This window comes from Pangasianodon hypophthalmus, chromosome 1 (assembly GCF_027358585.1).
Source record: "Pangasianodon hypophthalmus isolate fPanHyp1 chromosome 1, fPanHyp1.pri, whole genome shotgun sequence".
NCBI classification, from domain to species: domain Eukaryota; kingdom Metazoa; phylum Chordata; class Actinopteri; order Siluriformes; family Pangasiidae; genus Pangasianodon; species Pangasianodon hypophthalmus.
This window is the reverse complement of record NC_069710.1, coordinates 21,325,105-21,351,761: the sequence shown is the minus strand read 5'-3', so window position 1 is coordinate 21,351,761 and position 26,657 is coordinate 21,325,105. Positions and strand designations below refer to the sequence as shown.

The 26,657-nt window shown below is 38.8% G+C and overlaps 4 protein-coding genes across 6 annotated transcripts; all 4 read left to right on the top strand.

Moving 5' to 3' along the window:
* The first annotated feature begins 3,366 nt into the window (after positions 1–3,366).
* On the top strand, positions 3,367–5,954 carry hoxa11b (homeobox A11b). Its single transcript, XM_026939743.3, has 2 exons — positions 3,367–4,143; positions 4,847–5,954. The coding sequence occupies exons 1-2, from the start codon at positions 3,513–3,515 to the stop codon at positions 5,077–5,079; spliced, it is 864 nt and encodes a 287-aa protein (XP_026795544.3). The 5' UTR covers positions 3,367–3,512; the 3' UTR covers positions 5,080–5,954.
* Positions 5,955–6,086: 132 nt separating this feature from the next.
* hoxa10b (homeobox A10b) lies at positions 6,087–11,445 on the top strand. The gene is made up of 2 exons (XM_026939742.3): positions 6,087–9,338; positions 10,238–11,445. The coding sequence occupies exons 1-2, from the start codon at positions 8,603–8,605 to the stop codon at positions 10,510–10,512; spliced, it is 1,011 nt and encodes a 336-aa protein (XP_026795543.2). The 5' UTR covers positions 6,087–8,602; the 3' UTR covers positions 10,513–11,445.
* Positions 11,446–11,639: 194 nt separating this feature from the next.
* On the top strand, positions 11,640–15,992 carry hoxa9b (homeobox A9b). Its single transcript, XM_026939744.3, has 2 exons — positions 11,640–14,251; positions 15,119–15,992. Exons 1-2 carry the CDS (start codon positions 13,705–13,707, stop codon positions 15,355–15,357), a joined length of 786 nt encoding a protein of 261 aa, XP_026795545.1. The 5' UTR covers positions 11,640–13,704; the 3' UTR covers positions 15,358–15,992.
* Positions 15,993–21,974: 5,982 nt separating this feature from the next.
* Positions 21,975–26,457, top strand: hoxa2b (homeobox A2b). 3 transcript variants are annotated; one of them, XM_026939741.3, is made up of 3 exons: positions 21,975–23,148; positions 23,796–23,991; positions 24,599–26,457. In XM_026939741.3, the coding sequence occupies exons 1-3, from the start codon at positions 23,125–23,127 to the stop codon at positions 25,318–25,320; spliced, it is 942 nt and encodes a 313-aa protein (XP_026795542.1). In that variant the 5' UTR covers positions 21,975–23,124; the 3' UTR covers positions 25,321–26,457. The 3 variants fall into 3 exon arrangements, with proteins under 3 accessions (XP_026795542.1, XP_026795539.1, XP_034159338.1); XM_026939738.3 differs by having other exon boundaries at positions 23,590–23,991; XM_034303447.2 differs by lacking the exon at positions 21,975–23,148 and having other exon boundaries at positions 23,171–23,991.
* The last annotated feature ends 200 nt before the right edge of the window (positions 26,458–26,657 follow it).

The window sequence follows — 26,657 nt, the reverse complement described above, 5'->3', positions numbered from 1 at the left end:
CGGTATATTCTGAACATTAATCATTGTGTTGATAATTCTATTAGGTTTGAAAATTTGAGAAAACTTCAGTGTGCAGTATTTGTGCATATTTTGCGACGTGTTCAGAATCATGTAAGAGTGCGTTTTTGGTGCATATGGTATAATATGTTTTTATTCTGCTTTCCTGCAATACAGAACAGTCTAACAGTTCACGCGTATTGAATGCGCTTCACGTTTATTATAAGAACATGAATTGTTTTATCGTTGCGCAGGCTGATCATCGCAGCTGACGACGTGGTCACCTGCAGAGAAAAATAAAAAAGTAACAGAAACAGATGTATTTGTTATAAAGATATCAACTTTGAAAATATTAGTCGTCAGAATTAGTAGGTTGTCTACCAACTGGAGCGGGAACAAGTGCAAGGCAAAGGTTGGCTTTGGGTTCAGACAGTGCCCATGGCCCCCAAACCCACCACTAACATCAGCAAAAGCCCCACTCCACTGCTGCACACACTACACGAGCCATCGCAGGGCAGTCTGGCTGAAAGGTTTAAAACCTTCGTTTGATTACACATTTAAATACTTGTTTTGATCTTTGATGATTAGTATTCAAATTGTGCATGGCAAAGTTTTTCCCCCCTGATTAAACACTGTTTCTGTCATGAGAATTAAAATAATAAATAAAGCGAATAAATGAATAAATAAATAATAAATACTAAACTGCACTGCACCGTTCAATCCCCAGAAATATAACGCCATTTAATAATCAAAAGGAAATACACACGCGTCTGAGCTTTTCCTTTAACGAATATAAGGAAACAATCGCATTTTTATTAAAAAATTAATTTTACATTTTACATTACATTTTTTAATTTACATTTTTATTTATATTTGTATGTTTGAATCTATCTACAATTAAACTATACCAAAAACAAAAATATTTAACAAATCCAGTTCAAATATTATTAATTCAATCAGTGCAAAAATTGTGAAAAATGAACAGCTTCAAATATGAAAAATTAACCCCAAAAAAATAAATAAATAAATAAAGAAAGAAGGAAGTAATAACAAAGAAGTAATCGTTTGTTATTTAAATCCTTTGAAAAAATATTTGCATAATTATCAAATAAATTTCAGTCACCTCTGCCTGACTATATGACTGACTTTTATTATTCCATTTTTGTGAAAGGTTGTACATGTTTATACATGAATATATACATGTTTATAGGCTAAGTATTTTTTTCTTGCGTGTGTGTGTGTAAGCGCATACGTTAACTATTTTAATCACACACACTACAGGACATGCAAACAGTCTAGTACAAAGAAATATAGTATATAGTGTAATATAAAAGTAATGAAGCATCTACATGAAATAGTCGATTGAAGAAATAAGTAGGCGTATTCGAGCGCCCCTGGCGTATGTCTTTGGTGATGGGCGCTTTGAAAATGTAGACTACTTCTTCGATCTTCATTTCCTTGAACCGAGGACAAATTAGTCTGGACTATAGAGAATGCCAATTAGTATAGACCATTCAAAAATACTGCTCCATTAGGCTTAAACAAAAATGCGCACAATTAAAGTAGCTATAATAAGAAGAAACAACAACGAGTCGGCAGGCTATTTTTTTTTCCAGAGAGAGAGAATGGCTCTTTCTAGTGTAAACATGTGCTTTATTCCGCGCACAGGACATTTCTAGGCTCCGTCTACTTCAGTTTCACAGCGGAACATGAGTTATTCCCATATCAACATGAACATGAGCTCTCATACAAACCGGGCTGGCTCGCGTGCTGGAGCCGTTCTATTGAAGAGTTTTGCGAATTAGCTTCACACCACTCAGTAAAAAGACTAAAATATCTAATCAGTTCAGTTTACTCAATTTTAATAGATCATTGCTCACCATTAGTTTGCATCTGATTTTTAAAGATAAATGTTAAAAACGCGTGCGTATCCTACCAGATCTGTTAGACGAAGCTGAAGGCTCTGGTTAATCTCCCTTTACCCGTGACTTCAGGTCTAATTGAAGTTCACGAAGCCCATGTAGGTGGTGTCTCCTAGTCGCACTCGGCTTGTCTGTGCAGACAATAAGCTACTGCAGCTAAAACCCGCCATAAAAAGAGCCTATATCTCCGGCTGCCTTTAGTGTTGGTTCCCACCCTGCCCTCATTTAAGCTTTAAAAGTCGCAATAGCGTAAAATAAATTTGGCCGTGAATATTACTACTTAGTGGATACCTGGAGGAGAAAGTCTAACAAACCTATACTTATAGTAGGACATTGGGCTTATTGAACAGACCAGACTGAAGTTTGTTTTTCGCCTCCTTTTTTCAGGGTATTGTGTTTAAAGCAACCCACATTTCTCCCCATAGGCCTAAACGCCTACATAAGGATACCATCAGCCGTCCTTCTCTATGGAGGCCAATGTAATTTTAACAGGGCCGCAGTCCAAGTTAAAACTTTATGGCCCTAAACCGTGTTTAGACCACTCGGTTTCTCCACTACTGCTTGAGGCCAGACACGACAAGACAGCTCTTTCGGTAGTTCTTCCCGGAAAATTCATAGAACAAAAGATAACATTTTTAATTTTAAATAAACGTGCTGATTTGAGCACGCGCTGCTCGGTGCATGATGGACACGGCTAGCCTGAAGAATGGCAGCATTATGCTCCTGAATTCAGCTGCATTTACACCTCCGTCTGATGCACGACCTGCATTTGCACGGATAAGTGTAGTGAATTAACTTCTGTAGCCTATGACTAATCGACCGTGTTACACATGCTGTATAAGAGCAAATAACTGCACACGGGCGCATAGAAGTAAACCAGGATTTACTAACAACCCCTAAAACTGCAACGAGTGTAGGCAAACTCCATGAACATTTTTCCCTTAACCCTTTGAAAATATACCCGAGTGGCCAACCATATACTATTGCGTTGTATGATAAACTGGTCTGAATAAATTAATTCCCGTAACTGAGTCATAAAACCAAATAAGAGGGTGGCAAATTGGGATTGGATTTAATGACAGAATTTGCCTTTCAGCAAATAATACCCTATAAAGGTGAAGCTGGGGTACACAATATTTACAGTAATTCTGGGCATGGTTGAAAAAGGACGAAGATGTAAAATCACATCAATTGAAAGGTTCGAGCAATCAGCTCATAGTTTTTACAGAGCACATAACATTTACAGAGACGTGGCGTCGTTCTGCTTCTAACTAGCTTATATGGATGCGTAAACAAAACAAAAGTCTGCGCAGGGAAATGCAAATAGACTGTATTACGTTTGCTTGGCTATTGATAATGTTTCTTCTTACAGCACATTTACAAATGCTGGCACAATATAGCCTACACTTAGGAGTAGATGTCAAAATCTGCTCCTGGTCACATGACTTTCTGCTCTCTGCAATGGATGGAGATGGATCTCCACGTCACCTCACTGCTCAAAATTTCTACTCGGCGATTGCGCTCCAAACCCACTAGAGCTCTGCTCGGCACAACGATGTGAAGCAGGACCGGCGCTTTGGTACGGGCCATTAGATGATGGATTATGATGAGCGCGTGCCCGTTGGGTCTAATATGTATTTGCCTAACTGCACTTACTACGTTTCCGGAACGGACTTTTCCAGCCTTCCTCCTTTTCTGCCCCAGACCCCGTCTACTTGCCCCATGACATACTCTTACTCATCGTCTAGTCTGCCCCAGGTTCAGTCCGTCCGAGAGGTAGCTTTCAGAGACTATGCCATTGACTCTGCCAGCAAGTGGCACCACCGGGCCAATCTGCCACACTGCTACGCGCCAGAAGACATGGTGCACCGAGACTGTCTGCCCAACCCGGGGACTTTAGGGGACATGTTCTCAAAAAACAGCTCGGCTGTTTACCACTCGGGTTCCGGCCATGCTTCCGGCGTGTATGGCAGCGTTGGAAGGAACGGGGTTTTGCCCCAAGCTTTTGATCAGTTTTTCGAAACGGCTTACGGCAACGTGGAGAATCAAACCAGCGAGCAGGCAGCGAGCAGATCTACCAGCAGTAAAGCGCCTCCAGCAGCTGCGGCAGCCCTGAGCTCGGGGACAGAGCCATGCCGGGACGTCGAGGAGGCAGACCGCCGCGAGGAGACCAGCAGCCCCGAATCGTCTTCCGGCAACAACGAGGAAAAATACGCGAGCACAAGTACGTATGAACACTTGAGTCGGTTATGGGAGAAAGTTTGTAATCTCGCGCGCCCCTGTTAAACATTTTATGTGCTGTTTTATAAGCATATAAGGTTTATGGAGGGCCTGTAGATTTACTCTAACAAAACTTTGTTATAAACGCAAGATCACGTGTTTTAAGGTTGAAATTGGCCGTGAATGATAGGGCATTTCCCCTCTAAAGTCTTTTAAGTCTTCTTTAGAACTGTGATTTTTCAAAACCTAGCTGCAAGCACTGCTAATACTGTAGGTGAAGTGAGTCCGCAGCTGTGATTAGCGTTCAGATTTCAGGCAGGCTGCAAGTGTATTTTGATTTCAGTGTAATGTAACATTTACGCATGAAATGGTAGGATACTCATCACAAAACTAAATGAGCAGTCTTTTCTTTCTAAATAAAACTGCAGTCAGAACTACTCAGATTTTTACCTTGTGTTTTGCATAGTGTTTTTCTTTTTTTAAACTATGGCTTTTACAACATTCGTGACGGGGTTGGATGTGATTTGTTTGAATGTTACTCATCCATAGGAGCAAAGTACACCTTTCTCTACTGTAAACTACAGACAACTCAGCAGCCTGAAGTTAATTTAAAACGTGAACTTTGTTTTTTTCGAGGTTCACTTTACTGATCAATAATTGCCTGTTCTATATTTATGTTTTATATGTTTTTTTTTTTCCCCACTCAGATGGACAAAAAACCCGAAAGAAGAGATGCCCCTACTCCAAGTATCAAATAAGGGAACTGGAAAGAGAATTTTTCTTTAGCGTTTACATAAACAAAGAGAAGAGGCTGCAGCTCTCCAGGATGCTTAACCTCACCGACCGTCAAGTAAAAATCTGGTTTCAAAACAGGAGAATGAAGGAAAAAAAGTTGAACAGAGACCGTTTACAGTACTACTCGGCAAATCCTTTGCTGTAGAGGTTGTGTGTGTGTATGTGTGTGTGTGTGTGTGTGTGTGTGTGAGAGAGAGAGAGAGAGAGAGAGAGAGAGAGATAGGGTGAACTTCAAGGTCGCAGCGCCTGCACATTCCAGGAGCTGATCTGAAGGTCCAGAAACCTCATTTCACCATCTATAGGCTATGCAATATCGGCGATTTTATTATTATTATTATTATTATTATTATTATTATTATTATTATTATTATTATTATGATTATTATTATGATTATGATTATGATTATTATTAATGTTATTGTTATTAATATTATTATTATTATTATTATTATTATTATTGCATCGCCTTTCAGTGTCAGATACATTTTACAGGGTTTTTTTTTAATCTTTAATTGTTTTATGGCTTTATTTTCTGACGATCGTGTGTACTTTATATTTATAAATGTGATATGTATACCTGTTCAAAACCATGTATAGGGGAGAAGTCGCTCTACAGAAGGAAATTCACTTAAAGAAAGGATCATTAATTCGATTGTCTTTATATTGACATCATTTTTTTTTCTTTCTTTTTCTTTTTTTTTTTGTTTTGACAAAGCAAATGAATTGGTTTGTACAGATTGTCTTCTACTTGAATTTTGTCTTTTTTTGTGCTAGACTTTCATCTAGGCCTAAATGACCTGACTTAATGAATACGAAAGTGTACGAACTCTAAGACGTGTATGAAGAACAACTTAAGAGCAATATCCAAGTGGACAAGGACACTGCTTAACATGTTACCATTTCACTACAAATGTTAAGCTAATATCTTCCAATTGTCATACTGTAATTTTTTTCCAACTTGTGATACATTATGGACTATGCATTCAGAACTCGTTATATAAATCGATTCGTGAAAAGAAACAGTCTGTTTTCCTTTCTCTTCTTTTTCCCCCCTTATGTAGGATCAAATGTTTGATTGATATTTTTTTTATTGCCGAGGAAGTTCAAATTGATTCGGGGATCAAATAGCTGCCATTATTAATGCCTCGTATCCATTACGGAACTGCCCCAAAACACTGCAGTGGATGTCTCGGTGAATCAAATGGGCTTTAAAACCCCTCGCTCCAGTTTCGACCTCCCAGACGCCTGAATGTATGCTGACAAAGCTTTGATGCAAATGTAGCCTATACAGTTGTTCTTTAAATAATCAAGAAAACAATACAGTTCAAGCGCGTCAATCAAAAAGTGACGACTTTCATCGCAAATACTTAGCTTGTAACCTATATTTTACAGTTTCAATGTGACCTATCAAAATACAATATAGGAGATGGTCGGAAAGCCAATAAGGGCTTCATGCCACTCTCAGGTCTAATAAATAAAGACGAGCGTGAAGTAATAGCGAGTTCCTCGCGCATCCTTTGAGGCTCTGTGGAATTTGGACGTCCCTCCCCCACCGGCGTTGCTGTAGCAACTTGGCCATAAAACCCATCTTAGTCTGGAGCATTTGTACAATTGGGGTGCGGTGCAATAAACTGTCTGAGAACCAAGGTTATTAACTGTGACTAAGAGCGCGAAAAACAGCGACTGCAATCACTGAAAGCTTGCGTTCACCGACTCTTCCGGCATTTGTCTCAGGCTCGTGGCCGGAGTCCTCAGCGATTAGCCTTCCTGAGCGCCGGAGTTTTCTCCACAAGGTGGCGCCATTCAGCTCAATGTCATTGCCGAGGATTTTAAAATATACTGCAGAAAAACAATTTACGTCCGGTTCTGAAGATGGACCATGTCCTGATGATATAACAAGGTATTCCAGGTAGGCTAAATATCGAGTTCGTGTTTATCTATAAGTGTTTGGAGGTAGAGAAACTAGTAAAGAGATTCTCTCCATGATAACTAGCTATGCTACACTATGCTGCTCATATATCTGAGACAGTGCTGGAATATGTCTATGACTGACTTTTTTTAAACTACAGTGTAACTTTTACAATATAAGGAATTTTTATTTTACCTAAAAACAAGGGGGAAAGAGTGATAAACAGAATAAAGGTAACTAAGTCGTCAGATACAGGACACATGAGCAAGGCCCGAGCCAGCAGGCCAGGCTGAGTTTCCTAGTGTCAAAATCTTCTCAATATTTACAATATTAGGACATGAAATATTATTTCCTTATTTTGCTTAAAAAAAAAAGTTTAGCAGCAGGATGCTTCAAGTCACTTAATAAGAATTATCTGCTAAACTAAAGGTGCAAAAGTCATTCGCGCCACGTCGAGATAGAAAGAGCAAAAACAGTGTTGGTTTCGTCTTAGATGAAAAAGAAAACATTCCATGGCTATCGAAAAATAATAATATAAGTAATCCATGAAAATGACCATGTAGCGAATATAGCTTCTTGTTATATAAGCAGGCCTTTCTCTCTCTCTCTCTCTCTCTCTCTCTCTCTCTCTCTCTGTGTGTGTGTGTGTTAGTATTTTCCAACCAAACATACCAAACACTGTGTATGACTAATGGCATAATTTTGTTCTCAGTAAAACTGAGAGGCGTAAGATGTGGTCTAAGTTTATGTAACTGACTCTGTTGCAAGTTTAGTATTTGTAAGGTATTTGCTCTGAGATTTCATAAAGCTATTACAAATAGCTACTATGCAGTTTAAATATCAAACATCACTCAGGAGTTTTTAGAATAAATTTAGTATTAAAAAAGTATTTAGCATATAGGTTATACTGTTATCCTTCAGGTTGCATTGTATATCTAATTACTGGCGGCTTTAAATCTATAAAAAGAAGGTTATTTTATTGTAACTTTGAAGGTCATTTAGCGACACAATAATTTGCTTAAATAGGTTGTATGAATATATATTTGATTTGATTTATATTTGTCTAGTGTTTTTTTTTAAATTCAATATAGCCTAGTACAAATGGTAAGGGTAGGAGATAGATAGATAGATAGATAAGAGGACAAAAAAGATAAAAAAGCTAACTATAAATAATAAATAAATAAATTTAATTCACTGTATATAAATTAAAATGAGTAAACTGAATTTATTGTCTTTTTGTATTCATATGTGATAGCACTTTCGAATTGATACAGTCAGCAAAACATGACAAAAAAATTCCTTTTGAACTTGAATGCGGTTGAAACGGTTCTTCGTAACCCAAGTAGATCGAAATCTCGGAAGATCAATTGTAATTCGCTTTATTTTATTACTTTGCTTGATTAGTTAGTAAGGTTTACCATTTTAACCCAAGCTGTTTTATAGACACATTGTTTTTTATTGTGCTTTTTAAAAAATCTGGGGTGCTCTGGCTGCCATACCAGTGATAATGAATGTGATGATCGTGTTAAATTCCCTGTACATGTGCTCATACAATAAGGAAAACACGAATGCAGTAAATACCTATTTCACTTTCTTGTTAAAAAAAAAATAGTAGCCCAAAGTGGAAGCAGTACACAACAGTTAGCCGACGTATTGGCGGTGGGAGGAGCCTTTAGCTCCGATGCGTTTTAATTGGTTGTTAGCTCGCACTGAGTTGTACGGTTATCAGTAATTATATTCAGCATGTTTTACCCAAGAAATGACATCCAGAAAGGGTTATCTTCTTCGACCGTCAAATTATACTACGAAGATGGCGTGCTCCAACAGCCCATCTGCAAATTCGTTTTTGGTAGACTCTCTGATAAGCGGGAGAAGCGAAGGGAGTGCTCACTACTACCAAAACGGTGGCGTGTACTTGCCACCCAGCTCCGACTATTCCTATGGACTGTCTAATTGTGGCTATTTTCCCGGACCCAAACGGACTGAGAACCAAAATATGGTACCTACAACTGGCCCGTACATGCAAGGAATGGAATCATGGCTGGAGACTTCGAGGTCGTGTCGCACTGAACAGCTCAGCAGCCACAGCGTTTCCCGGTCCTTCTCCCCTGCCATAAAAGAAGAAAACTCGTTTTGCTTCTACGAGTCAGGGAAGTGTCTAAAAAGCACGGGGACTGAAGACATATCTTATTCCCGGGTGACGGCGAGCGCATGTCCAGCAGGGAGTAACAGCAGCGTTCCTGTACCTGGTTACTTTCGCCTGTCACAAACTTGTTCATCGTCCAAAGGTTATTATCCAGCCGACCTGTCCGATTCGGGCCATTTTGCCCGTTTTGAGAAATCGTGTGCAACCCTTTCTGCAGAAACAAACAGGACAGAAATCGAAGAGCCGGCCGCTCAGACAGACGAGGAGAGCCGGAGATCACCGAGCGGCCCCTCTTCATCTCCACAAGCACCAGAAAGTGAAGCAGAAAACCCGCAAAAAGCGAATGAAGGTTTGTTATTTTTTTTATTTTAAATGTGTAGGTTGCAATTTCCGCAATCCTGCAGTCCAACTACAGCACCAGCTGCAGTCATACACTATCTCTAAATGTAAAATAATCTGCTGGATGATATGACTTTAATTGTCAAAGCTCCCACGCCCTGCGTGTTGTCATATTGTCCACTCAAGTTTTACTGTACATTCCTGAACCAGCTTATGCTTTAACAGTTTTTTTTTATTATGTGACAAGGCATTGTATGCTTAGTCTACTTTATTTGTTCATTGCAGGATGTCTAAAAGTCATCCCTTAAACCTTTACACCATCAGACTGCTGTATGCTATAGCTTTGCTGTAATCAGAAGAAAGATAGAAAGATATAGGTATGCATTAACATATGTTAACAGTATGTAAAGATCAGGATGTGGTTGACTTTGTCAGCAGGCCTATAGGCCACGAAAGCTAATTCAGTGCAATACAGATTGTGCCATTTGATAAGCTTAGAATATTATTAGAATGTGTGATTAGAATATTATTGTGTTTTTAACCTTGCACTTTTGTTTAATATACTCACCAAATACGTCATATTCCAGGTAGCCTATTATACACTTCTGAACTCGTAGGTCCACCAAAAAAATTAGTTTTTCAGCTTTTGGCTCTTTTTTAAGGATTGTCCATAGACATTTATGAGATCTTGATAGAGAAATATAAGAAGCACCTCTACCAAAGTTTTGCAATAACATTAACTAAGCATTAACTAGAGAAGAATTTATTTTTGAACATTTAAAGGTGGATAAATAAACAGTGCACATTACATCCTGTATTGCAACTGTGTCACATACATTACATACTAGTGTTTTTGTACATACTAGTGTACAAAACATTATTGTGTGTGTTTTGTACACTATTTAACAGGAGAGTGTAAAAGTGACAGTACGGCCAACTGGCTGACGGCGAAGAGCGGGCGAAAGAAGCGCTGTCCCTACACCAAGCACCAGACTCTAGAGCTGGAGAAAGAATTCCTCTTCAACATGTACCTGACCCGAGAAAGACGTCTGGAGATCAGCCGCAGTGTTCACCTAACGGACAGACAAGTAAAGATCTGGTTTCAAAACCGCCGCATGAAGTTAAAGAAAATGACTCGAGAAAACCGCATTCGCGAGCTGTCGGCGAACTTCAGCTTCGCCTGAGGAAGGAGCTCTGGCGCCCTCACGCAGCTGAAGCGCTGCTCAGATTCCTCTCAAAGCGCGCACTTCTGACCTGTACATAATATCACTGATAACTTATTGTCTCGTATATACTACTGTCTGAATCCTTTTTTTTTTTTTTTTTTTTTGAATATCCGTTTTATTTCACATTTTTGTCCCGGTACTACATCATCATTATTTATGAACTCTGCCAAGTGCATTGGATGTAGTCTACAAATTGAAGAAAATAATGTTGTTTTATTGACAGTTGTATATAAACAGACAGTAGTATATATTAACTGTATATAGTATGGCAACATTTGCATGATGTAATATTAATTGCAGTTACAATCATCGTTTGAAGTTATTGATTGTTAAGTCCATGTTAAGAATATGCTGGTGACTGTTTTTGAATTAGCTGAAGTGTTGATGTGACAGATCTAGCCTAAATTCACCTCTTCACATAGAAAGTAGCTGCAGCTTACTTAGGGAATTCATGCAGTTTTAAGAGTCCAGTTCCCATTCATCTAAGCCTAGATGAAAGCATTTTTATCACGGATAATTTTACCTGTGGCGTGCTATTGTAACTTTACAGTATGCCTATGGTTTGGAGCGGCCACGAAGAAATGTCCTGCTTGTACATATCACAAACTGTAGGTCACTGAGGTGCAATATGATTTTCGTTTTCAGCGAGGGAACAGTTGCTCGATACCATTTATAATTCGCTGCCAAAGAATTGTGTGAACAGGCTGTTTGGGCAAAACCTAACAGCTTATCTCTGACACCGCATTCTCCCAATCTTGTGGCAATCTGCGAATTCTTCTGAAACTAGCAAGTATTTGAAAACATACCTAAAACACGTTTATAACACTTTTTTCCCCCAAGATGCCTGTGTGTCTGAATTAAAAATAAATAGTTTGCAAATGTGATACTTGATGATTTGGTACTTTTATTATTATTATTGTTATTTTTATTTATTTATTTATTTATTTATTTATTTATTCATTCATTCATTCATTCATTTATTTATTGAATTTTTAAACAGTCTTTTTTGTAGTTATATTTGCTCCAGGGGAAACGAGAGGACTGCTGAGTGATTTAGGTAGTTTTATGTTGTTGGGCTCCATTTCGTACCCCCACAACACGAAACTGTCTTAATTGCCTTGCAGTGAATTTCGCCTCAGCATCTACCTCATCTGTTTGAAATACATTTTATAAACTGAACATTATACGCCAATATTTGCTAAAGTGTTTCCAGACAGACTGTGTGTATGCCGATCACGTTGTGCGTAATTTGGTGATAGAATCATTGGACTAACGGTGATTTCTTTTGGTGCCATGTGTTAAATGGAGACTTTATAGGTATCCGTGTATAAACACTAGCTTCACCCTTAAGATCGACTAAAGAAGGAGTGTCCTGTAACTGAATTTTCCGTGGAGTGCAGTAAAGTAACCGCAAGGCCTAGGTTACGATCAATGCACTTTGGCCAAAGCCGTGTGTTTTTGCGTGTGTGCGTGTGTGTACGTTTGTGTGTGTGTGTGTGTGTGTGTGTGTAGTACTACAGGACTGTATGCCACGCCTACACCGCCGGATGCTTCCGCCGCACTGTAGAAGCAGCACAAAAGCTTTATTGGTGATATTCAGGCCAGACAGCCAAATAACCTGCAGGAAAACAGCGTAATAGCCCTATTATAAACGCAGTCTGTTATAGTACCCAGCAATCCGCACTCTCAGTGGGACAATGTCAGTAAGGAAAAATTATGCTGTGACCAAACCGAATAGAAAGCTTGACTATACCAAGGGCCTTTTTCCAGTTGTTGGGTTATATTCTCCAATTTCATCTCCACATAAATGAGGATCATCTGAAATCTTTTCTCAGTTACATCAGAATAAAAGTTTCTTATTCTTTATGATAGTGACAAATGTACGTTTGATCAACATTGCTTGTTCTACATGTTGTAATGTAAGATTGCTGGTTATTATTTGAAATAGAAGTGCACTCCTAAGCCAGACTTCCAAAAAAAAAAAAAAAAAAAGGCATCTCAGTAGTGTTAAAATGCTAAGGTAATCTTAAAAAAAAATTAAAGTAGATGCTACTATTTCCTGTTAAGAGGTGGCTTTCATATATAGGCTACATTACATTATCATGAATAAATCTAGATAAATAGCTACACTTTAATCACGGTATGACAATTGATACATGTGTCAGTTTCAAAGCTTTACACTATTCAAGCAGCCTGTTAGGTACATTACCAACAGCAACATATATTAAACTAATAGTTGTGATCAATAAGGTTTTTTTTTGTGTTGAAATCGAACAGTCTACTTGGATCTATTCGTGAGGCATATCTACCAACTCACGAAACCGACATTTCAAAATAATTTGCTAATAAATTTCACTATATTTTAAACATGACAAATTAAACAGCTAATTAAATTTATTTGAAATGCGCTGCAGTAGAAGTACACACGCCTTCTGAGCCCGCATTGTTGAAAGACTGCGGTCACTGGCTAGTAGATCATATCTCAACTATTCCATGGCACTTATTGCCGTATAAAACTTACATATGGCTCACGTAATGATTGTCTTTATTTCTTAAACATGTCTGTAATATTTTATGTCACCTTGTGCTACTATAAACATTACGTGTTGGCTACATGCAACGTGTGAAGCCTGAAGATATCTTTTTCTTATCGCATGAGCACTAGCAGCCTGGGGTTATTTTGACTTGGAATTTTTTTGTTTTATGTAGACGCATTCCTTTTTTTTATGATAATAAACCTTAAATCTGTATTTTCTTGTTACTGTAGAGTAATGTTGATACATAAATTAGGGCCGTGATCGTTTAAATCAGATAGCTTATAGATTTATTATTATAAAGAAAAATAAACCCTAATTGCACAAATAAAACCAAATTCCCGCTCATAGAAGCACACAGCCCTGCCATTAACAATTTTACTGCAAAATGGAGGCTATGTGAAGCTCTGGTTTAGGCGACCCCTTTATTGTTCTCTCCCATGGTCACGTGTCCGTGTCATCCAATCCTGCCTCGGCCGCCGTTCAACTTATCAAAGGTCTGTAGTTCACAGTGAAGTCGAGCGTTCCTAGATTTGCAGATTCCGCGCTTGTGTCTATTCCGTGGTGAGGAGTGTACGCACGGTCGCGCCTGTGTGCGTCTTTTTTTTTTTTTGTTATGTCGACCCTGGGCACTCTGGGTTACTACGCCGAATCGCACATTCCTCACGATGACGATGATCATTTGGCGCCGCGGTTCCCAGCTGCACCGGCGATACAGAGCCAGGCTCGAGAGCCATCTCTGTCTGAATATGGTGAACCCGACTCGTACCCTTTCCAAAGCAAGTCGGCTATTTTTGGCGCGTCGTGGAGCCCCGTGCCCGTGCAGCCGCCGGGCGGTACATCTATCGCATACCATCCTTACATACATCAGCCGTGTCCGACAGCCGAGCCGGATGGAGCTTCTGCGCGCGCCTGGGCGCTCGAGTCGCTTTCTGCGTCTGTGCCTTTCGCCGGATTATCCACAGATGTGCATCACGATATCAAGCTCGAGCCGCTGGTCGGGAGCGGTGAGTGCACCACGCTGGATGCACGGACTCTAATGGCTCCTGATGCTCAAAACAACGCGAACCCTGCGGTGAAGGAGGCGGATCTGAGCCATGCGGATGTGACAGAGCCAAGCGACGAGAAAACGTTAACGGAGAATAAGCCGGAGCTGGACCCGAGTAAGTGCAGCTCTATTCCATTTTTTTTTTGTTACCCATCTGCACAATTTTACTTCAAGGCTAACTTCAGCGGCGCATAGTGTAAATTAGAAATCAGTGGTGTGTCTGCAGCCAGCACGGTGGTCACTCGGCCATTGGGAGCATCTGTTTCCTAAATTATAGCTAGACTATTGCAATTTATACCTATCGGATGATTTCTTTTTTTTTTTTTTTTTTTTTTTTTTTTGAGAAAGCCAGATTACTTTTACAAAATATGCAGTTTATTGCATGCAAGTCTAAATTCGGTTGTTCCCTAGTGCTTGCTGAATTTATTTAGTTTCAAATGTGTTAGTATTTTAATTATCCTCCATTATATTATAAGCTCAGTGTAACAAATTGGTGATCTGGGTGCCACAATTTTTTGACAACAACGAGCTATGCAGTGATTGCTGTCTTCAAATGTTCCCTGTTTTCGTGTAACGGCTTTCGACCATATCACATCCCATCCTCTTGCTCCAGACAAAAAGTTTAATTAGTGCCATAAAGCATACTGGACACGATTATTCGCCCACAGATAGCAAAGGCCTCATTTTCACATATGTTTGACGCTAAAAAAAAAAACAAAAAAAAAAATACAAAAAAATGATGCCCTCGCAAAATATTTTGCTCAGATAAAATACTTATTGTGTCATTTAAATACTAAATAAAATAAAAGAAAATGCTGGAAACAGCAAGGAGTCTGCATACACTGAGCAGGCATTTATTAGGCTGTACATCTTTCCTGTAGGCTAAACGCGCACCAGCAGCCACAGGTCATAAAATGGCCGCAGTCTTTTCCTGAGGGCAATATCACTACCTCTGTTTTTCCTTTTCCGACCCTTCTTTCAGATAACCCTGCGTCCAACTGGCTACACGCGAGGTCCACGAGAAAAAAACGCTGTCCATACACTAAGCATCAGACTCTCGAGCTGGAGAAGGAGTTTCTCTTTAATATGTACCTGTCTCGTGACCGTAGATACGAAGTGGCAAGACTGCTAAATCTCACCGAGAGACAAGTTAAAATATGGTTCCAAAATCGTAGGATGAAGATGAAGAAATGCAACAAAAATCGCCCCAAAGACATCTGAAGTTAAGGAATACTGATGAATGCACACTGCAGTGGGTTGGACAGCTCTCTTTCCTGCGCACACCGGTTTTGTGTTATGCCTCTACAACAACAGCAACAACAACAGAAAAAAAAAAAATCTTTTGCACCAATTTGTGGTGTGAGAATGTGCCGGTGTAATGATTGCGTTTTTGTTACAAGGCTGTTTGTTAGTCCTCTTGTGTCGTGTTTGCTTGTTGTAGGTCCAAGTGTTTATAATAGTGTACATTTTGAGCCTCTTTCTGATTGGAGGAACCTTCCATGTAGGCTACTGATTTCAGGGACATATACTAAATGCTCGATATATTTAATATTGTTGATTTGCATGAGTGTCAGTTGCTTTTTAAAATGCCAGAATGACTTGTGTCCAGATATTTAATGTTTAATGTAATGTTTAATGTAACTACCTAGATGTATTTGAACTACCTATTTGCATTATGAAAAATAAGTGTTTTGTCATTGAAACGTCGGTGAATTTTGTATCATAAACATGCTTGAATTTTTTTGTGACTGGAAAAAAAAGCCTGTACACGTAAATACCTCAAATCATCAGTTAGCTTAGCAATTTTCAACTCAAAGTTCATCTGTGCAGATGACAAATAAAGTTCAGAAAATTTATTATTTTGTTAGTGCTCTATTTCCGATTGAAAAACGTCATATTACTGAACTTTTAACTTTTTATATTTTTTAACATCTACAACAATTAATAATATACACTGGTATTAGTGATATTAGTGATAGAACAATCCATAAGAATATATATATATATATATATATATATATATATATATATATATATATATATATATAATATTTAATAATTATATGTATAATAATAGACATAATATAACCTTATTATATATATATATATAAAAGAATATATATATAAAGAATTTATATAAGAAAATTCTTGGTTATAATCTAGGATATAAGGGTCAAGGATTTAAATATAAAGTCTGAAACCAAAATGGAAAAAAAAGGATCTTAGTTAAAACGGCTCCATGTCACGTGTACCGTCCCATATTCAACTTTTCACCGTTTATATATCATAACAAATTCCCTGCTTCGTGTCTCGTTTGCGTCACATAAATCAGGTTTAGTTTGTTGTCCGTAGACAGGCTTGAGTGTGTTATGTGTACGTGCATTCGCAAATGATATTGGTGACCATACCGACAATAAACCACAATCACAGCCTTAACAGTTTATGGGGTGCAAAGTGATTGAAGGCCGACCTGGAGGAATTTTTCAAACGCCACTTCCTTATCGTCATCAATATAATAACACACACAGCCTATATTGTGTGACAAACATGGGATGTGTGCAATTATAGAAGCAGCGGTCTACCGCATATAGCCTGCATCATAAAACTTTAACACACAAAACGTTCTTAAACACAAAGTCTCGCGCGCCCATGCAAACACACGCGCGAGCTTTTTCTTTGAAGGCATAGGAAGGGATATTAGGTCACACTGAGGTATAGTAGGAAAGGTTATCGTTTTATCTGTTCTAACAGCTGTTAAGCAACAATGATTTGGGGACATTCTCTTGATTATTGCACTACAGGCTGTGCCTTCAAAGCTGTAGGCACAGACAGCACCATAAAACCCGAGGCTTTCCGCACTGTCTGGCTTTTTCTCTCCTAATTACTTTATTACGGTAACAATGACGACACTCCTGATCGAGTCGTCCATTTGGTAACACTGAACACAAAAGCACAGACAAAAAAAAACAAAAAACATTTTGACTCATCGGTCCTGAGAGACTTGCATTTGGCTCAGAGCCTGTGTTCACTACTCTTCACTGTTTTGCCAAGAACAATTTGAAAATTATTCAGAGCCAATGGAAAATCAAGGGATAACCTATCCAATTAATTAAAAAACCCAAAGCTAAGGCACTACATGTACGCCCATACAGGAATTGTGAAAAGACACATTTAAAGCTTATTAGACGTATTAGATACTGCTAACGAACTAACAGCAATCAAGATTAGATTTATTCCCCTCTAGATTTATTCCCCTCTATTTAATTCACAAAAAAAAAAAAAAAAAAAAAGTAGACGTTCCAATTGCGTTAGATTTTATTCTAATGGCACGCTAACTACGTCCAAATCCGGATGCTGTCTCACTAAATATGTGTATTAGTAGACTATGCGGTTTGTATGACAGACTACAGAGTATAACATAGGCTACATCTAAGCTACAATTAACAGTTAAAAAGAAGTTGCACTGTCACAATGGAAGCCATTGCTGTTCCCCATAATAACCACCAGGTGGAGACAACGTCCAGGCCAAAACTTACAACAAGGCTTAAATTTGCCTTTGAGCAGGCCTAATGAATCTAATCAATGGCAACTGACTGACCCAAAGGATGCATTTTGTAACTAGGAAAGTTTTACTTATACGATGTCTTGTCTATACAGGCAAATTACTTCAAAGCTATTCGGACTACAGGGGTAGGCCTACAGCCTAGCCAGGTTGTGAAACTTATAGTCACACGGTTAAATATTAGAGAAATATACAAACCTGATAAGAACAGTGATTACAACGGGTCAAATAGACCTACATAAACATGCATTACACAGGCTGCTTTACACAGTCTGTACCACACACTGACCTAATCATGAGGGGCCAAACTTCTTGCTGCCTGCACGTCAGCGTCAACCGTCACGTGACATATGACTGACGATCACATGACTGAAATGACGGAAATGACTGAACTCCACTGAATGATGCTTGACTATATATATTTTTAGGAATGACAAAAACTCATTATAGGCTATTTAGATAACTACACCCTTAACTTCTAAACAGCCTAACACATACTGTCGTAAGCTGTTACATTTTCTGGTTATACTCTAAATACTCTATAGCTGATTATACAAATGCTTCACTGTCTTTCATATGATCTCAAAAGACCTTATAGCCTATATTACTGTATACCTTATCTCAGCTTATCTTTACTGAACAGGAAAAAAAAGAGATCTGAAAGATGTTTACCAGGTTATCTGCTAGTAACGTGGTGAATCATTTATTAAAGCTCTAAGTTGATTTTATTCATGGCATCACTGTTTGTAGACAGTGAAAACCTTTAGGTCTATATTCGTGCAAAACAGTTCCCAGAAATAACTTCATATCGAAATGAGGAAAAATGTCTTGTGCAAAACTGGGGGGTCGAATAGCTCTGCAACTACCGCTAGAGGCAGTGTTGAGCTTTTCAGCTCAGATTCACAGCCCATGGGCTCAGCTTCCGCATATCTTATAGGTATGTTGCCCTATGGAAATTAATTACAATGGAAACAATTCAGTACTGCATTAAAGCACGTTAATAGTGGGCATAATCGCAATGTCTCGCTTTATGACAAGGAATAAGCTAGCGTAGTGTTGCTGGCCCTATATAGGCTGCACGTTTGTTTAGTGAGTTTTAAGGGTTTACTGATATTTACTTAGAATTAAACTAGAATATGGATGTATTATTCTATTTCAGGATTAAATAGCGCGCCCCAAATATGCAAGTCACATGTTTTCAAGTCAAACCTTACAAAGGAGCTTACATTTAAAAGCCTCCCAGCATCCATGAGACTTCCGTGAGGGCTAGTTTTCAGTGCTCTTTCCTGACCCTACGACCCGCAATACATCAAACTGGAGGTCAGCTCCAGACAAGCAGGGTCTTTTCTGCTGCGTTCTGGTGCAAGATGTTCAAGTGTTGGCTGTACGGTTCAGCACCTGGTTTCAGCAGGGCTTCAGTGACATGGCCACAACATCACATTCTACAGAGCCATGGTCATGTTCTGGCCACGATAACTGAACGATTAGATAAGAGAAGAAAAGATTATGAGTATCGTCTTCTAATCATATTAATATTAATAACTAGCAACAATGGTTTTTACTATATTCATAATTCAAAATGCCTCACAATGCTCTAGCCACTATTACTATTTTTACTGTGCATTGTAGGCCAGTATATGGTGAATAATAGCTAGGAGGAATGTTCGGTTAAAATAAAGAAGACAAGACTCTAACTGTTTCATAGCAAGCATTAGTCAAAAGTGGTTTTAACATATTTTAATGCATATAGTTACATAGAAGACATAGGCCTATACATAGGCATTACAGTATCCAATATGGTGGGCTATTTTTTTCCATACTTGGCAGCCCAACTGATTAGCAATGTGTCATTATGAATAACATAGATCTAAATATGAAGAATGTCAATGTCAGCAGAGATGCAAGCATGTGAACAAATAAAAAGGACCACAACAAAACGGTATGAAAACACAAACTTGGCTAAATTAAAATGCAGCAATAGGGACCCAGTTAAAATTACGCGATGCTTTAGTCCTTGAATTGATTTTTTCTGCTAACTGTCCATTTACCTGCACATGATTAGCCTTTGGCTGCGAGTATTTTCCTGTTCTTGAAAAAGCCTACACATAATATACCTAAAGAATTATGGTGGTATTTCACTTCCAAATGTCAGCGTTCTAGTCTAAGGTTCTCAAACACGTGACATTAAATACTAACATGTAAGATCTAAGATTTAACACACACACACACACACACACACAAATATATGTATGTATATGTACTTTCAGCATGCAGTATGATGATGTAGACTACTCATTAATCCGAATGAATAATCAGAATTAACCCATTGGACTAATTATTAGTAGAAGTCTAAAAAATATCATTAAATTATACTGTGTAATGTGAACACCCCTTCCAGGCTCAGATGTACCAGAAGAATGTTGATGTTAATGGCAGTCACATGACACAACAAATATAGACAAATATGTTAAAAATAATGCAGGACACTATCAATAATTTAATCAAGTAATACTAAATACGATAGATGTATAAGTTAGAAGGCACAACGTAACGCAGCGATTTGATCACAGTATAATATTTAGTTCATATTATTCCCTGGATTATGGCGTAGAAAAAGTGCACTTTACAACGTCATAATCTGTAAAAACCTATTATGGTCTATATTGCCGGAAATGACAGACACCTCCAGAAGAACAATGGTGGTATGGATCTCATTTACAGCCTTGTGTGTGTGTGTGTGTGTGTGTGTGTGTGTAAGTGAGTGAGTGGGCTGAGGGTCATCCATCAAGCCCTACTGTCGAGCGCTGCCTCTGCACACACTATAAACAGCCCATATACGCCTCAGCCGCACTCATTTACACAGCATCCACGCTGAGGAAGAAATAAACAATAAGAATATCGAATTGCATTAAAGAATATATAAACAAATAAGCAAAAAATGGATATGAAGTTGTAGAATAGGTACCAGGCGCTTCTGCATGAAGTTTATTAGTGGTCTTACCTTGGTGGTGTTTTTCCAGCTTGGAAATGTTTTTGGATAGACTACAGCAACCGTATGAAGCCAAATGAAACATTCTCGTGGGTAATACTTATTAAGAATTATTTCTGTACCTATGGTTGTCTTTTCGTGGCGAAGATGTGGCGAGTTAAAATGTAGCAGTAATGGGTTATAGCGATTTTAACAACAGTGTCAGCAATAACAACAATAACGACAACAACAACAACAACAACAGCAGCAATAATAATAATAATAATAACAATAATAATAATAATAATAATAATAATAATAATAATAATAATAATAATAATAATGAAGAGGAAGAAGAAGAAGAAGAAGAAAAACAACAATAATAAACAAAACTGTGCTGTATTCAATAATACATAATTATTTAACGAGCAAATTCAAGATGTTTTATACAACATTATTCCGTTCATTTGCTATATGACGAAGTTTTCCCCGTTAATTTTGATGGGTTTTGCAAATATCTAGGATCAGCACTGACTGTTTCGTGTAACAGACGGTGAGCGAGCCTGATCACCGTGCCAGACCCTCACAAAGAGATTGCACAGGAAAACCTTCATTAAAGAGAAAGGCGAATAATATTATAGCTAAGAATCAGCATAAAGCTGTTTACTCAACATCTCAATGAAAAAAAAATTCAAAGAATTATCTTTTTGATAAATGGATGCATGAAAATATAAACGGTAGAATATGAGGGAAACCCTTAGACTAACTGATAACTTCTGATAAGGCTCTGAGTGATTTAAAATAGGGGCTTTAATATATTTGGACGTTGTATATTTGTATATAACGATGTATATTTTATTACAACAACAACAACAACAACCACAATAATAATAATAATAATAATAATAATAATAATAATAATAATAATAATAATAATAATAATAATAGAAGAAGAAGAAGAAGAAGAAGAAGAAGAAGATTGTAGCTAACTGTATGCTTCCAAAACATTTCCATACAGTTAGCAGTATTAAAGCAACTGGAATTCATGCAATACAGTTTCAGTGTTCATGTTACATACATAAAACACAACCTATAAAGCACACAGTGTAACGTGAACGAAAATCTCTATTAGATATATAATTTATACAACTAAAAACCTTACTAGACCTGAAAACTGAAACCAAATGCAGTTTAATGAAGCAATCTGTTAATGTGTAGTGGATAGAAATATTATATGGAGGAAATTTAACTGTGTCCATTTTGTAGTGTTATTGCTCATATCGTGAGAAAGCACGCCAGCTTTGCCTCTTGGTAGAAAATGTGTAGGAAGGAGTGGGGATTTTTTTGAAGAATGCCAACACCCACTTCTTTCCCACACAATACATCCAGTGTAATTGCAGAAAAAATCCTTTTTTTTCTTCTCACAGTCTATGGTAAAACCTATCCATTTTTAAATCCTTTTTCCCATCCTCTCTTTTCCAACAGCAAAATGAAGCAGGACGAACGAATATTTGATCCACAAATATGAAAATGTCGTTCTTGGGTATATCCGGTTTGAAATTAGAATTCAGATCAATCCATTTTTAGATAAAAAATATTTTAGGAACGAATGTGCAAGAGAGAGACTCACATCGCGATCCCTATGCTGTTTCCTTCTTCCTGAGCACATATGATCTAAGAGAGGGCTAGATGGTTTAAATGTGTTTCTTAGGGCACGAAGCTGTCAGACCTTTTGGCGAGCAAGATTGATAGCGCGCAGGCTTCCAGGGCTCTTTGTTTGGAATATAAGCAATAAAGAGCTCGTGGCCCACTGCCACTTACAGCTGAAGACAACATAGGTAAAAAGTCACATTCTGAACATTCTGACTTCCACATTTATGCGTTTATTTTGCATTCATATATTTAAAATATCATCCTGATCGAGTATCCTTGAGCCTTATTCAAATCCTCAATGTCATCGTGAGGTCAGACAAGGCAACAACATATACCTTCATAATTGCAAATAGATTATGTGGAACATATTGCTAGAGATGTAGTACACTTTGCATTTTGTGTTTAAATGCAATGCAAAATATTTTTTAAATCTTGTAAAAATCTTATTACGATAGCTATATATTAACGAACTCAGACCATTCTTGATAAAAGACCACCATGATAAAACTACCCAACTACAAGAGCGCAAAAGTTTTATTATACAATTTAATAACTGAAGCTTACGAATTTAAGATCATTAAGCTGGGACAATACCCATGTAAATGCACGTGTAACACCTTCATGAACGCGCTCGCACGCCCCTGTGCGCGTGAACTGCAGACTGAAAGTCTACTCACCCTTGTGAACGCGCACTCAAGAGCGCGCGTGCAAGGGTTCTTACGCATGCGTGTATTTGGGAACGCGCGTTGTCTCACAAAAGTTGGTGGTAAAACTCGGTCGCAAGATTAATGGGTTTCTTTTGAGCATGACGGTTGGTGGATCTTATGTGGTGAGTGTTTTTTTTTTTTAATGTGGTGTGGCCTATAGTCCAATTTGAGTCGGAAAAATACGTCGAAGAAACTAGGCGGCGAGCATTTTCTATTTCAGATTGATGTATATATATATTTTAGAAATATGTATACTTATCAGCTAGCGCGCATGTGGACAAAGTGTTCACAAACATGCGCAAATAAACTAGCCCGTCCCAGAGAATGAGGCGTTCCTCTTCGACTTTTCTCGATCAATCACGCGGACAGTGGCTCCTTTTGATTAAACCCCAAATTGTCATTGGACAGAGGTAATCATGTGACAAGCAATACGGTCCAATTTCAACCTTGTCTCCATGAAAGCAGTTTAATGGTATCGCGGTCCCCATACGGCCGTAATCAGCAAAATAGTGATTTTTTTTTTTTTTTTACACCAGGCACAATATTTCATTATTTCTTCTTAGGTCCCAAATCTGTGCGCGGGGAATTCCTTTAAGACTCGGAGGAGATGAATTACGAATTCGAGCGAGAGACGGGCTTTATCAATAGTCAGCCGTCGCTCGCTGAGTGCCTGACATCTTTTCCCCCTGTCGCTGATGCATTTCAAAGTTCATCAATCAAGAGCTCGACGCTTTCACGCTCGACACTGATTCCTCCTCCTTTCGAGCAGACCATTCCCAGGCTGAACCCGGGCAGCCACCCTCGCCACAGCCGCCCCAAGCAGAACCCGAACGGCGTGTGCCCGCTGCCCGCCGCCTCGTTACCCCCGGAGTACCCGTGGATGAAGGAGAAAAAAGCTTCAAAGAAAAACCAGACCTCAGCTGCAGCCACAACCGACCCTGCACCACTCTACTTCTCTCCTGAAGGTAAAAAAAATTGTAAATCTCATTCTAACACTCCAAGTTTCATTTTTACACCATGTTCTGCATATATTTAAGTTATATTTCAGGAATTATGGGCAAAAGTCGGTCGAAATTGCTCTCGCCTCGGTGCATCTGAACTCAATAGTGTATGCAATATTTAATATGTGAAAGCATGACAAATTATTAGGGAGGGTGTTTTTGCACAACTCCTAAACTCCGTGTGCGCTACTTGTAGCGCAGGGCGTGAATTTTAATATTTGACAGTAATGAAGAGTGATAGATTGGTATTACTCAAGTCGGCAGCTGGCGTGTTCATTAATCTTCTCGCGGGCTCGTCCGCACTCACACCGCACACATCACACTCACACACTCTCTCTCACTCACACACACACACACACACACACACTGCTTTCTGGCACCGGGGCCGAGGACACAAATTATTCTCGTGCCGTGGCTTCATTCCCACCGACGATTTATGCCCCTTGCGAACCGCAATATATTGGACAAGTTTTGTGAGGTCAGCTGTATAGCCCTAGAGCGCGTTGTTAACAAAGGACGTGTGGTAATTAGTGGCATATTGATAATATATAACGTTGCAATGCGCGTGCAGGTTCGCCGGAGGTTTCTGACGGTGGCGGAGGTGGCGGCGGCGGCACGCGCAGGCTGAGAACGGCCTACACCAACACACAGCTCCTGGAGCTCGAGAAGGAGTTCCACTTCAACAAGTACCTGTGCCGACCACGGAGGGTGGAGATCGCCGCGTTGCTGGACCTCACGGAGAGGCAAGTGAAAGTGTGGTTTCAGAACCGGCGCATGAAGCATAAACGCCAGACGCAGTGCAAGGAGAACCAGAACGGCGAGACCAGAACTGTGAGCCTGGAGGACAACACCGCCCATGGCAAGGTTTTTTATGAACAATCAGGAACCAACGCCGTTTCCGGGGCTCTCTTGGAGAACGAGAGTTACGCGTTCCAGCAGAACACTACGCAGAATGGACACAATGGAGAGTCTCCGAGCTCTACTGTTTCGCCCCTGAACAGTAATGACAAAAATCTGAAACATTTTCCCAACCCGTCACCCACTGTTCCCGTGTGCGCCTCGACAATAGCTGTGGACGGCGCAGCTGCTCGGGACAATAGCACTCCACCAGGCCTCGACGGCCCCATGCACGACTTTCACGTTTTCTCCACAGATTCCTGCCTGCATCTCTCGGATGCCATCTCTCCGAGTGTGTCTGAGACGGTGGACAGCCCCATGGGTTTAGGCACGGACTCATTTGATTTCTTCTCGGAGACGCTCACGACCATCGACTTGCAACACTTGAACTACTAACAGTTTCTGAGCACAAGGAAGCCCCGTTATCTTTCTCTACGTTGACGGATGGTCAGTCTGTTTTAATTATAACGTTTGAAAATTAGGCCTAGACCATTAGTCTGCGAGGGGTTAAGTTTAATATGAGTGATTGAATGATTATTTGTGTTTACAACGCAAAAACAAAAAAGGAAAGTGATATTTTTCGTTTTATTTTTGTATAATCTTTGCGGCAGTGTGCCATATTTTCCTAAAATAAAATTTTTACATTGCTGAAGATAAAGCAAGGCCGCTGTGTTTTGCATAAATTTGCACAATTTTTGTGATACTTTGCTCCGCGCCAAAAGTGAATTCATGCCATCAAACAGAAAAAAAAAAAAAATCAAATGATAATGTGAAATAAATAAAAAGTAGCTATATGCTGTGGGATAACATGATATTCGGTCTACTGCGATGTAAAAAAAAATAAATAAATAAAAAATAATAATAATCTTTTTTTAACCTAGTAGACCCCAGAATTTCTGAATTGCTATAAATATTGTAGTACATACACATCTAAAATCTCTGGAGCATACTAAATCTTAACAAATGCAAGCTTATTGTAAATAACCACCGCATGGGCTGCGTAGTTTAATATGAGCAAAACATAGGCAGAAAACTATATTGCTTGTTTTTAACGAAAATGGTATCAGCCGTCGGCCCTAACTGTTGCATATTACATTCCATTAGGCCTAAATGTGCAGCAAAATAATAAAAAAAACAACGTACATAATGAAAGAGATGTATGTCCCTGCTGGTGCATGGCTGAGAAAACAAACTCTCACTGTATCGGAAAACACTGGTAGCACCCTGTCCAAGAGCTGTAGCGTTCAAGAGTTTAGCAATTAAATTTTATAGCCTATTAAACCTTCGACAGCGGGGTTAGTGTCGAAGCCGCAGTACGAGTAATTCAATCTGGAGCTAGGGACGCTCATTTAACTCCACTCCCCATTAGTCACTAGAAGGAAATTCAACTTGTTTTAGATTCAGTTCGGAATATTTATTTATTTATTTATTGATCAGAAAGGTCATTTTTGGCACTATTTATCAGAGCATGCAATGGACCTACACCACAATAAAAGAACAGAAATACTGCATGGGCTACAGATCATGATCGTGGTGTACACAATAAATCTGAGGTATTTATATATATATATATATATATATATATATATATATATATATATATATATATATATATATATAGCTGAGCTCAGTTTGTATAATGTTAAAGCATATAAGAAAGCCACTTTCCTTTACAGCCAACTCTTGCATGAGGCCCAAACATAAGCCGACTTCCTGTAATGGTGGACTGCATA

Coding starts and splice junctions, on each gene's coding strand:
- hoxa11b (XM_026939743.3), top strand. CDS start 3,513: ATGATGGATTATGATGAGCGCGTGCCCGTTGGGTCTAATATGTATTTG. Junction 4,144..4,846: donor GGAAAAATACGCGAGCACAA/GTACGTATGAAC, acceptor TTCCCCACTCAG/ATGGACAAAAAACCCGAAAG.
- hoxa10b (XM_026939742.3), top strand. CDS start 8,603: ATGACATCCAGAAAGGGTTATCTTCTTCGACCGTCAAATTATACTACG. Junction 9,339..10,237: donor CCCGCAAAAAGCGAATGAAG/GTTTGTTATTTT, acceptor ACTATTTAACAG/GAGAGTGTAAAAGTGACAGT.
- hoxa9b (XM_026939744.3), top strand. CDS start 13,705: ATGTCGACCCTGGGCACTCTGGGTTACTACGCCGAATCGCACATTCCT. Junction 14,252..15,118: donor TAAGCCGGAGCTGGACCCGA/GTAAGTGCAGCT, acceptor CCCTTCTTTCAG/ATAACCCTGCGTCCAACTGG.
- hoxa2b (XM_026939738.3), top strand. CDS start 23,634: ATGAATTACGAATTCGAGCGAGAGACGGGCTTTATCAATAGTCAGCCG. Junction 23,992..24,598: donor ACTCTACTTCTCTCCTGAAG/GTAAAAAAAATT, acceptor ATGCGCGTGCAG/GTTCGCCGGAGGTTTCTGAC.